The 12,160-nt window shown below is 46.6% G+C and overlaps 1 protein-coding gene across 1 annotated transcript in view; it reads left to right on the forward strand.

Moving 5' to 3' along the window:
- The first annotated feature begins 6,085 nt into the window (after positions 1-6,085).
- The window catches only part of LOC112570384, a 38,650-nt gene continuing 32,575 nt past the window's right edge, over positions 6,086-12,160 (forward strand). The window contains 1 exon segment of the mRNA XM_025248802.1: positions 6,086-7,693. Coding sequence (XP_025104587.1) covers positions 7,655-7,693 — 39 coding nt within the window. The 5' untranslated portion in view covers positions 6,086-7,654.

A 12,160-nucleotide genomic window follows, 5' to 3' on the forward strand; every position in this document is an offset into this window, starting at 1 on the left:
GCCCGTAGCGAGCTATAGCTTCAAGTCGCTCTGTGTTACATCACCGACTGGAAGGATGCAGCCTGCCGATGTCACGTGATGACCGTGACGATGATCCCACACTTCATCTCTTGCTTTCATGGGCCGCTGGACACAGTGACCACGTGCTTCCCTCCCTAATGCAACTCCCCCCATCCCTCCTTTCTCGTGTCTCGCAGCTCATTGTGGTCCAGTCACGTGACAGAGGCAACTTTCTACTCCTCCCTCACCCCTCCTGCCAACTTCCGTATCTATGGCGATGTCAGTACCTCAGGTTTGTTCAATCAGCTTTTCTTGCCTTTAGAGCAGAGACTAAAGTTGTTCTTGCAACTTGGACAAGAGCTGCAATTGATTCCCTTTTAGAAAAAAAAAAAAAACCAAACCTTTCTTCCGTCCATCGCAGCATTGCATTCTTTTACAAAATGTTTACCGCTATGCAGGCATCGGTACTTTTAAAGGGTACTATATGGTATCAGTTTTTGTCTTTTCAAAACTGTTATTCGACAGTTGCAACCGTTGAAAAAAAAAACCACTGCTGATATGTGATATTTATGTTTTATTTATCTGTAAGTCCATTAAAATAAATAAACAGGTTGTGCGAACTTGTTTTACTTGTGTCTGGCATGGATCGTGCAGTGTCTAAATTATTTTGTAAAGTAGGAAAAACTGTCATTTGCTTTACAGTAGGAGCAAGATACACTTGTCAGAATGTTAGCAGCTTTGTTGGTGAAGCTGTAGGATGGTTAAAAAGAGAGCTGAATGTTCTTCTAGAGATCAGTGGAGGTCTCTAGCTGTCTCTCTCTCACACATATATATATACACATATATCATCCATTTCCACCTATTTTAAGGTCTGAAATAAGGCACACCTTGCACACCACCAGTAAATCAAAGTAAATACAAACATAGAAAACTTTGGTAATCAAGGGACATGTATCACTCAGAGCAACCCTTGAGACCCGAACTTGACAACTGTTTTCTCTCGACTCTCCAGACAGGTGAGAGACATTAATTTATTGAGTGTCTGCCTGACATTCGTGTTCTCCAAACAGCATTTCTCCCTCACCTGCACACAGAGTTATACTTGGGTCCTGCACCACAGAGTTGTATAGGAATGTAACTCTGTGGTCTGCACAGCTCGCAGACGTCTTACCACGTGACCTTTCTTAAACACACTCAGACTCCATTCAAACACCTGATCATGGCGAGGCACTTGTAGGCAAAATCTGTTTAAAAAATGATTCGTTCGGCAGACAACCGTCAAGCGTTGAGAAGCGCCCACAACACAAACACGAGCTACAATCCGGAAGAAGAGTCACACAGGTCACAGGTGGGAGGTGGCGACCCTGGCCTCGTTTTGACTCACTTGATATCGAGGTCATTGGGTTCATGCACGCGGGAATGTTACTGCGGATACGGCAGGTGAGTAAACTTTATAGAAGTTTCCATTGTTACCTGTAGATAATGGAGAGTTTCTTGACTCACACAAGCGGGGATGTCGGTTGTATTTTTCACACTGTCACAACCTGTGGCTGTCAGCACGTGAGGTTACAAGACAGAGAGGTCGCGGGTTACACACAGTTTTGTGGTGCCGCGATAGCGCCATGGAGTGTCTCGCTCAACCAGCAGCTGTACTGGCCATGTTATTATACCTACATCTCATTAGACACCTACATAATTATTTTAACACCAAAGCAAATGGTGGCAGTCGACGGCCAAGACTGAACTCTTCATGTAAACAAATTGCTGCCAACTAACTTGAGAGCATGCTGCTTGACACTGTCTACTGTGTTTTGTCATTGGTAGAGGAATTTTCTTTGTCATGTTTGCCAGCTGGGTGCTTACTGTGTTCTGGGATGCTTACACCTGTTACATGTAAACACGATAAAAGACATGTTTTCAAATATTGGCTGCAGAAAGAGATATTTTCTTGAGTTTAAATGTATTTTCATGGTCGGAAATCTAGTCTCTGTTATTTATCAGCATGTTTGCAGTTTCTTATTTACAATATGTTTGATCAGATATTTGTGTTTATGATACAAATACTGTTAAGTTTAGGTGAACATTACCCTATAAATTAGATGTGTAAACTAGTGTTATTTACTGATAGATAAAAGCTGTTATGTTTATGTTTGCTACAGGTGTTAAGACATACATGCAAGATGACTTTCATACAGATACAAGATAATATAATGTTTCCATTGGCAAGTGTATTGCTGTGTATCTTATATTCAGTTTTTAGGTAAGCAGATTTTGAGTTGCCAGATTCTAGAAACTCTGTATAAGCCATATAAAATCACTGTAAATATAACAAATCTGTGTATGTCTAAACAAATAAAATTGCTGTAAATGTAAAAATCGGTGTAGGCCGATATAAAATTGCTGTACATATTACAAATCTGTGTATGTGTAAATATAAAATCCTGTAAATATAACTAATCTGTATAGGCTTGCATGTTTAAACATGTAAGAAACTATGCATGCCTCTCCTGATATCAATGACTTGATTGGAATTCTACTATAGAAACATGTTGATGTACAAATGTCTAAACATTCACACATGTCCGCAGTAGTGCACATATATAAGCCTGGTCTGATAATGCTAGTGTCAGAAAGGCTCAAATTCTCAGTGTAGCGAGTTCCGTCTACATACACATACAGAAGCAAGGAACATAGGTTCAGAATGTCTCATGTGGTCCTGTGGTCTAGTCACACTGCTTATCAGCCCCTCCAATGGCCAATGACATTGTTTGAAGGGATGACCTATTCTCAAGGGGCATTTGCTTTTGCTTCTGGCCACCTGTAGAAGTGAGCTTTCAGTCAGGTCCATGGTAATACAATCGCTGCCGACTGGTATTGATACAAACATTGATCTTCAGTAGGAAAACCTGCTCGTGCTTGGTGCAAGTCTTCCCATCAAATGTATGGTTCAAGTTCCATGCTACACAGGAACAGTAGGATGTATTGATTTCTGTTTTGTTTACTGATATTAAATTACAAGCAACAGCTTAACAAGGAAGGGGAAATTAACCTTTCATGGTTAACTCAGTACTAGGACAAAGGCTGAATTGGTGTTGGTATTCAGATAAATAAACACAACTAAACTCTGGTTTGTAACTATTCCCATCACCTGTTAATGCTCATACGGTTGAAAACCATTGCTGTTGTGTACTTTTGTGGGAAACGAGCTTGTGTATTTGACAGGAATATGATGTTAATAGGAAAACTATTCCTTACACTCATTGTAAGAGAAGTAAACAAATTTATATTCAAGTTTTTAAAAAGCCTGTTAGAAAACTGTAAACAGATGTGTCTGACATAAAGTGTAAACAAGACCATACAGGATTTTGTTGACAGACTGAAAGTGAGATTGATATATAGGGGGTGGAGTTGGGTGGAAACTTGAAATTATCATTTGAAGCCCTGTCCCACCAGAAGGTTTTCCACCCAACGCTTGGAGTGGTTTCAAAAGAAGTTGAGGAGATATCAGATTGTCGTATAGTCCGGCCCTTTCTCTATTCACAGATTAGTGCCAAGATGGCGACTTGTCGCTAAAGTGTCAGGTAGTATCTTCTGTGACTGACAAGCGGGGCCATTAGCAGCTCATGGTCAGGAACATCCTCTTGTGAGACAGCCCGCGATGAGAAACACGATCGTATCCGTGGCTTGTTGTGTATTCTGGAGAAATACTCCCCACCCACCACACTCACCCCCACGGTCCCTGATGTCAGGTAGACACATACGATGGTGTGCATGTCAGAACGCGCCTGACCCCTGACACTCAGTCACAGAGGGCAGTTAGTCTCAGACGTGTATGAACATTAACCTTCCCTGGACCTCGGGGGGAACTGACCATTGGCTTTCCCCGTCATTCCAAGGGACTGACCAGTGTAAACAATCAGGTTTCCCTATCACTCAGGGGTAAGGTCTTCAAGCAACATCCACTGCTTGTCCAGTGTTACACCTGGCTCCAGGATTAATGGCAGAAGTGTGTTAACATTTTTGTTAAGCTTGAAAGAGGCTGGCATGGTCTACGATTTCTGCTTTCGTAACCTTTCCCACCCCCATGACCAAAGGTTTAAAAAAAAAAAGTGGAGTTGTCAGTAGATTCCCTTTCTGTCGTCTTCTCCATCCCTCCATTAAAACTTATGAACGAAGAAGAGAAGATGGTCGGGGTGAGGGGGGGGTATCCTACCTCCTCTTCCTCCTGCTAAAATCTCGTGGCTTGATGCAAAGTCGCGAGGTCGTGGGGGTTAAATCTTCGATAGATGAAGAAGTGCCAGCCAGGTACTTTGCACGCGCGTGCTAGACTTCACACCCACCTACCCTTCCGCCTGCTGCGGTTCGTGCCTGCAAGTAGCAGGGTGCCGGTGGTGAGGAGGAGGAGGGGGTGGCAAGAGGGTTTTTTTGCGAGACGCGTGGATCGCGTAGCCAGCCTGGAGGAATCTCTCGACAAAAGCACACACAGTACACACACAGCCCAGCTTCCCCACCACCTCCACCAGGGCTGAGCGAGAGCTGTTGGTTTTACTTTCACTCCACCTGAACACTCCACACTGCAGGCACAAAAGAGGTCGAAGGTTGTATTATCTGTGTGTGTGTGCGCACGGCTGATGCTCTCCTTCCTTCTTTGCCTTCCTGTCCTTTTCATTAGCGAACGAGGTGATGAAGCGGCGCGTGACGCTGACGAGAGTCTTATAGATGAGGTCAGGCACGACCCGTGATCGAGCTGAGATGCAGACCACCACCACCACCATCACCATCACCAGCATCACGTTCTGTGACGACTTTTGAACTGTCAGGGTGGAGTTTCCCCAGGGCAGGGGGGCGACACGACCGAGCGCTCTGCCGAGAGACGCAAAAACAATTCAAAAGGAAAGTTTGATGACGTAAAGGCAGTGAATCTCACTTGTCACGTGAATGCTTAGCTACCGTGATTCACTTCCTAGTTCGCGCACGTTGTGAGATAACAGATCTGTGTTGTCGGTAGTCGATGTTGGTGTGACTAACTACGCCATATTCATGCGATGTACACTTTCTTCATTCGCATTGCTTTGCTTTCTCAGGAGAGCGGGATCGAAGGACTGTACCGTGTGTGACGACAGGTAGTCGTGTGTACGAGTCGCCATGCCAGTCAACAGCAACAACAACAACATGTTGCAGCAGGAGAGGGAAAGGTCAAGCTACATCAAGGTAAGTCTGCCACGGCCTTTCAGATTTCACATTTAAGGGTGAATGCGTGTGCACCTTGTCGTTTTAGGGTTCTTTCTAGGGTCCCCCTAGCACAGTCAGTCCTGTCTGATGACATGCACACCTGAGAGACCTGTGGGTAGGGCCGCAGGTGGCGAGCGACAAGGTAATGCGTGTGGAACAGCAGGCGTGTGGATCCCCTTTTCTTTGTCTCCAAACCACAACACACTTTATTCTGATGGGAGGACCGGTGCAGGTGTGGGAAGAGTTTACCTGGCTTATCACGATAACTGTCATTGAATGACTGCGTCTGTTGTTTGCTCGCGACGACCACAAACTTCACACTTAAAGGATTTCTTGAAGCTGATGATAGGAAAACGTAGATCATCACCACGACATCAGATATACTTGGTACTTCCATATATGTCTGTGTTCACTGGGCTCACCTGTTTACTGCACATTGCGTGTTGACTGTCAGCCCCTTGTTTATGGCACCGTTAGAGCGTGACCTCCCATTGTCACGACTGAGTTGAGTCTCGGCTAACCTTATTGTCATTCAGTCTTGGTGGACCAGAACGCTATGTATCTCATTGTCACGGATTGTCATCATGGCGCAGACTGACAGTTGCTAGCTTTGTTACAAGATTACAGTTGATGTCGAATTAGTCGTGGGTAGACATGTAAGGACACACAAATTCCGAGCTACAGTTTAAAAAGAAAAAAAATTGGATATGGACGATTCAGTTGAAGCATGACAAATGACAGTGATTTCAAAATCCTGATTACAGCGCCCGACTCAGCCTGCTAGTGCACACCAGTGTCGCGAGCTATCAAAATGCCGGGCCTACCCGAGTTAAAGCTTATAAAAAGGGGGAGGGAAGCACTTTATGTATTTGTTTATGTACAAATGTCTGACCTAGACGAAAGACCTTCAATGTCAGCCTGAATGGTTCAGCCCAACCCAGTCGCTGTCAACGTGCACGACGAGGGGATGTTGAATCAATAATAATCTCGCGTACCTACCCAGTTATCCACCCAGTTTAATTTCTTTGGGGAAAGGCAAACGTCGCTTTAGAGTCGACCTGCTTATACAAACTGCAAAAAAAAAAAAGGAGAGCGGTAGACGAGAGGTTTGTAGGTGCGCTGGGTAAACAGCGAGAGTTGCATTGTTGTTGGCTACTCCTGTTTTATTCAAACACCAGTGCTGCGCCCACAAGCACTACGACGACTCCTTCACTTCGACAGCGGTGGTGGGGATGCCCCCCAGTCCCTGATTAGCATTTGCCTGGCGTGGGATGGAGGGACCTTCGCTTCCGAGGATTCCAAGGAATTTTAACTCTCAAATAAAGTGCGGGAGGTTGTATGATTGGGCAATTTCGTAGTGATATGATTTTGCGCACATATATATATATCCCCAGCCTGTGTGACGTCACGTCCTTTGGCCCTCCTGTCACGTGGTCTGCCCACGCGCGGACATGGCGTGCGACTCGATTACGACACGCACGCGCCAGTGGCGAGAGGTCAGAGTGCACGTGAGCAGAGGACGCGGCGTGAAAGTGTCGCGCGGCAGAGTCTTGGAGAACGCTCTTAGACACCATCACCACCCTCCCCGCCAGCACAGCCACCACCACCAACTGCCGTCATCAGACGCAAGACGCGGCTTCAAGTGGCGGAGGTCGTCATCGGGTCCTCTACTGCTTCTTCTGTCGTCACCAACACAGTTTGCACGTGCACGAGTTCGTGTCGACATCGTACGTCCACTCCCTTGAATCGAGACTCAGAATCGCGGATACAGTTTTATAACAGAGACGAGGCCGGTCAGGAAGTGAGGAACTTGTTCCACGTCGTCTTCCGGTAGAAAGGATTGATCACGTGGGGCAAAGTTGTGTGTAGATAAGTTTTCGGAATCGGGGTTGAGGGGAGAGCTGGTGTTTGTTATTGTTTCTCTGTTGTTGTTAGACGCACTCGGTTATTGTTGTGGAGTGCTTTGGGAGGGTGGAGGACAGAAATCTGAGAGTGCGGTCCAGTCGGCGCGTGGTTAATTGAGGGACCCGCTGGATGCCATTGTGTTCCTCCCGGCAGGAAGCCAGTACTTCTGGTGTCGCGGCGGTCAAACGTCACAGAGAGGAGGGGGGCAGGAGGAGGAGGAGGAAGCCACCACTACGGTCAGCAAGGGAGGCAAGCCACCGCGAGGTGTCAGGGCGGCGCGCACGAGCAGCTGGTAGTGCACTAATCCTCTCGGACGGCCGCCACAAGTCGTTTGACGAGGGTTACGATGAGACACGGATGATGCGGCTTAGCTGACTGACGACGAGGCTGTGACTAGGCGCCCGCCGGCACGAAGTGTGAGCTAACGGACTGCAGCACTCACCTGGCGGACGTCAGCGGTTGTCTGTGTCACCTTGGGATGCTCGCCTATACCTTCACAATGCAGACGACAAGCACGATGAAGACGACAGATAGTCAGCTGCAGCAATTCCAGGTGGTGAGTATGTGTGGGCTACTGTAGGTCTTCTTCTCCCCAGTCCCCTACACATCTCTAACACCACATCGTGTATCGTTCCGGTCCCTCGTTCTCTCGAGTTTCGAAGTGACAGATCACAAAAAAATAATGGTTTTGGCCGCTAGCCTGACTACGACGACGACCACCACCATAACACCAGGTGTTGGTAGCACGAGGTGCGTGCATACATTCACATGGCGGACGAGGCGTGAAATCGCTGCCAGCTGACAATGAGTTCGCTGCTTATAGGTCTCCGCTGATTGACAAGGATATGTAATTTGAACCAGTGAACCACTTGAATTTTTACCTTGGCAGGTGTGGCGGTCCGTGGATCGTGCCGTCAATGCTCTCTGCTTGCAGTGGTGTTGGATATCAATATATTCTCGTCACCATTTTCCTCCACGGCTATATCCTCCCCTCTCTCTCTACATGCTTTCTTTCACTCACTCAGTCACTCAGTCACTCATAATCAACTAATTCAACTAAGTCGTCATTATCAAATACGTTATTTTCGTTTATTGCTGTATCTGGGAATGTGTGTGTGTCTACCCACGCGTCAGTGTGTTCGCTCGTCCGCCTGCACCGTGAACCAGGCAAAGAAAATAAAGAGGTGAGTCCTTCAGACAGAATATGAACTCAGCTCGATTTCGCTTGAACAAAGACACAATCATACTTACAGTAATAGTCGTTCCTGGGTGCTCGGGGTGTACAGCGAGTCACGTGACACTGGTTTATACTCAGCGTGTGAACAGTTACGTTCCGTGTGGTTCACGTTCATTCGTGTCCCAGGCGGTTCATATTTTATCATGTCAAATTGCCAGTGGTTCAAATTGTGCCATGTCACTCAAAATTTCAGGGTTTATGTTTTATCATGCCAATCAAATTGAAAGCGCTTCATATTTTATCATGCCAAATTGCCGGTGGTTTATTGTTTACCATGTCAAATTACAAGTAGTTTATATTTTACCAAATTGCCAGTGGTTCACGTGTAGCACAACATGCAGCACCTCTTGTTACTCTTGTCATCTCTTTTGCTGTATGGTTCAGATTCTTTACATGTTGCCCCTGCTTTTTTGTGCAATTTTGTCTTAGTGAATGTTTTCAGGGGTTAGTTCACTGTAGCGGTTTGTCTTATTGTAAAAATTCAGGTAAGTAGTTTGGAAGCCGGAGGACCGCTCCCTCCCTGTGACGTAACACACTGGTTTTTATGGCCAGCAGTATAGACCGCCTTGTGGAAGAAAGACATGGAATGTCATCGAACAGCCCATTCAGGGATGAGCTTTAAAAAAAATGTTATCAAATGTTCATTCGTGTGCTGAAAAAGAATAAATTTGTATGCTCTTTGGTTCCGAAAATCCAAAGAGGTGTGGTGGTGAGGAGAGGGGGCTGTTGTTGGAACGAAGTCTCATTTTTTTCCTGAGCACAAGTGCCGATCTTTGCAGTGCTTAAAAAAAGAACCCGAGACTAGGTAGGGGGAAAGGAGTGTAAGGGGAAGGGGAATACGATTGTGGTCCGAAGCGTTGACGTTGAAGGATGAGCACTCTAGAAGAAAGGCGGCAACGATCTTCTGGATGGTGTGGCTGGGTAGGTGGGTTTGAAAAGACTACATTCAAACCTCCCCTTCTCCTCCTCTCTCCCACCCCCTATCACCTGCCCCGCAGCTTGAGCGTGCCGCTGTTTTAATTTACCGGCCTTGTCTGGTCTCCCACCCCTATCATCCTCACTCCACCCCCATCACCTTCACCCCATCACCCTCACCCCTCCTCATCACCCTCACCCAACCCCAACTAGCGGCAAGCATGAAGCCAGAGACCCGCGTAGAGAGAGCATCTTGAAGATTCTTGTCAACGCATCACAGAGAAGTCTTAAAACCCAACTACCACATTAATCAGCATCCCCGTCTCTCTAGTTTTTTTTTTTTTATTTTTTTTTTTAAAGCGTACAGGTGAACTGCGGTGTCTGTGGTTTTGTCTGGCAGAACACTGGCCGCCCACCGACGAGCTCGCGCTCCGCTCGCGGCGAACATCTCTCAGAACATCTGCGTTGGCCGCGCGATTGTAATCTGACAGAGACTAGAGAAGTGCATAGTTGTGGAGGTTAAAAAACACAGCATCATCCTCCCCCACCTCACCACCGTCTGCCTTATCGCCGTCCCTGCCAAGCCCGTCTGAACCTGCAAGTGGTGCTTCGCTTACCTGGGGATGGGAAAAGGGGGAGGTGACAGTGTGTGGAGGGGGGAGAGTCTCGCACACGTGAGTGTATGCACGCGCCTTACTCTCTTGCTCCTCGGCACGAGGTGTTCGTGGCTTGAGAGGTCATTATGTCTGACTTTAGTAAATGTTGTGGTATTTACTACCAGTCTATCGCATTTGTGGGCTTAAAGAACTTTTATAATTAAAAAATATACTTTTAAGAAAAAAAAAACCCCGTGGCTCCATCATCGTTGGCAGAAGTTCTTTTCATATTTGCAAAATAAATGCGTACTTTTTTTTTTGTTGTTAACCAAATATACTAAAGTAATCACGCAGGGGATTTCTCGGTACCTCTCAATGTTTTTTCTCAACACACAGTTTTATTTGATAATGGAACAGTGGGGGAGGGGCTGCCACAGAAAGTGTAAGCTTATGGTATGTGGCCTCCTCAGTAGAAAATAATTGAATGGATTTTCTGGTGTCTGTTGTCTTAAGCACTGGTCAACAGAGTCTGTTCACAAAGGAACAAAAGATTAATCAAGGTCCTGATGGTGGGGTCGGGTGGATTGTTTGGAGAGAAAGCAAGTGTAACATTCTGGGATGTCTGCTGGGACACGTGGAAAATACAATAGGTGCAGGTGCTGACCTCCCCTTGGAAATGGAATGCAAGCCGGGAGTCAGTCTGCGAGGGAAGTTCGTTCCAGTGTTTCTTCTTTTGCACCAGATAATATTGTCAGGAAAGACACCCATTGGTTAAGCCACGCGTGACGGGTGAGGGAGTCCTATGTTGCACCTGTCCATCTCACCCGGGTACTGCACGTCTCCCAGCACCTGTGTTCGGCGCGATCATGGTTGATCATGATACCTGTGGATGTCACAAGCTCTTCAAATCGTGAGACATCCCCAGGAGAAGACAACCGATGCTGGTTGTTTTTGGCACCGGAAGAAGCCAAGCTCCACACACTTTCCCGTGGCTGGCACCACACCATCCCCACTACCTGTCACCCTGACAACGATTCACACCTGCAGCCTGTTGACGGCTTCGGAGTCTTTGTTTACTTGCAGCGCCCAAGAGTTGAAAAAGAATGGCAGATGCTTAATTACTGAGCCACCTGTAATGTTCGTTCACTGGGTTGGCTTAGTCGCAGGAGCACCATCCATTGAAATTTGTTCTGCTCGGGACATTTGCTGATGTTAGTGAACACAACTCACTGCCATCTCTCATTGGCTGGTCTTGGTCTTTCTAAGACCCGTCTCAGTGGTCTAATAAAACCACAAGTCAGCAGATTTTTTTCTGGGAGTGAATGGAGATAATCAACACATTTTTAAAATTTAATTTTCAAGATGTTGAAGTTAGCTATTGTAGAAGGTAGACGCAAGCAAAGCTGACATTTAGACAGCAAAGTCCGCGTGCTGTGATCCCCTGCTCACGTGGAGAGCTGTGCCTGTCGAGCCTAAATCATGAGGACTGAGAGGGCTGGTCAAATTTGACTTCGCTCGTGCCACCACTAGTCGCACTTTCTCCTCAAATACACTCAGCAGAACGAGGCGAGCTGCATGGGGTGTGGATCTTTGGTCCCTTGGCCTCTTGACAAACGGTTCCCTTCTGTAAAAGATTGACCTGTTGTTTGAGGAAACCGCCAAGAGTCTAACGGGCCTTCCCCTGCTGTTACCGGACCTGACTTGGTGTTTGAAGAAAGCAGTGAGCATCTTGACACCCAACAGTCCTTTGCTCTTCTGTACCAGAAGGAGAATGTTTTAGTCTGTTGTGACTCGAGACAAGCCGATGTTTTTAGTACCGAGATGTTCAGCTGTCTTGAAAGGATGCTTGGCCATACATAAGCAGACATCCTTTAACCTCAGGCCCTTCTCTCGGATGTTGGTTTTGTTGTTGGCTTCCCTGTCTACGATTGTCTATCTGCCGAGAGTTTCTGTTTATTCGGTGAAGGATGGGGATAGACATTGTTCAGTTTGACTCAAGACATTCAGCCATTATAGAATACGTGGGCCTTGACACGATCATCTCCATTCTCTGGTGAGAGAAGACGTCTGCCATCTTGTAGAGTTTCCGTCAGCTTGCCCGGATGTCCTGAGAGCACAATAGTCTTGACACTCGAACAAAATGTTTTCTATCTTCACTCCACTTTCATTTAACCCTTCTGTCTGTTCAGGGAGACAGACTGAAGGCGGGTGTGTGACACAGCAGGTGACTGCACGTGCCATGGAATGCTGCTCAGTCTTTATGGGTGACGTGGTG

Source organism: Pomacea canaliculata, linkage group LG8, assembly GCF_003073045.1.
Source record: "Pomacea canaliculata isolate SZHN2017 linkage group LG8, ASM307304v1, whole genome shotgun sequence".
Lineage (NCBI taxonomy): Eukaryota > Metazoa > Mollusca > Gastropoda > Architaenioglossa > Ampullariidae > Pomacea > Pomacea canaliculata.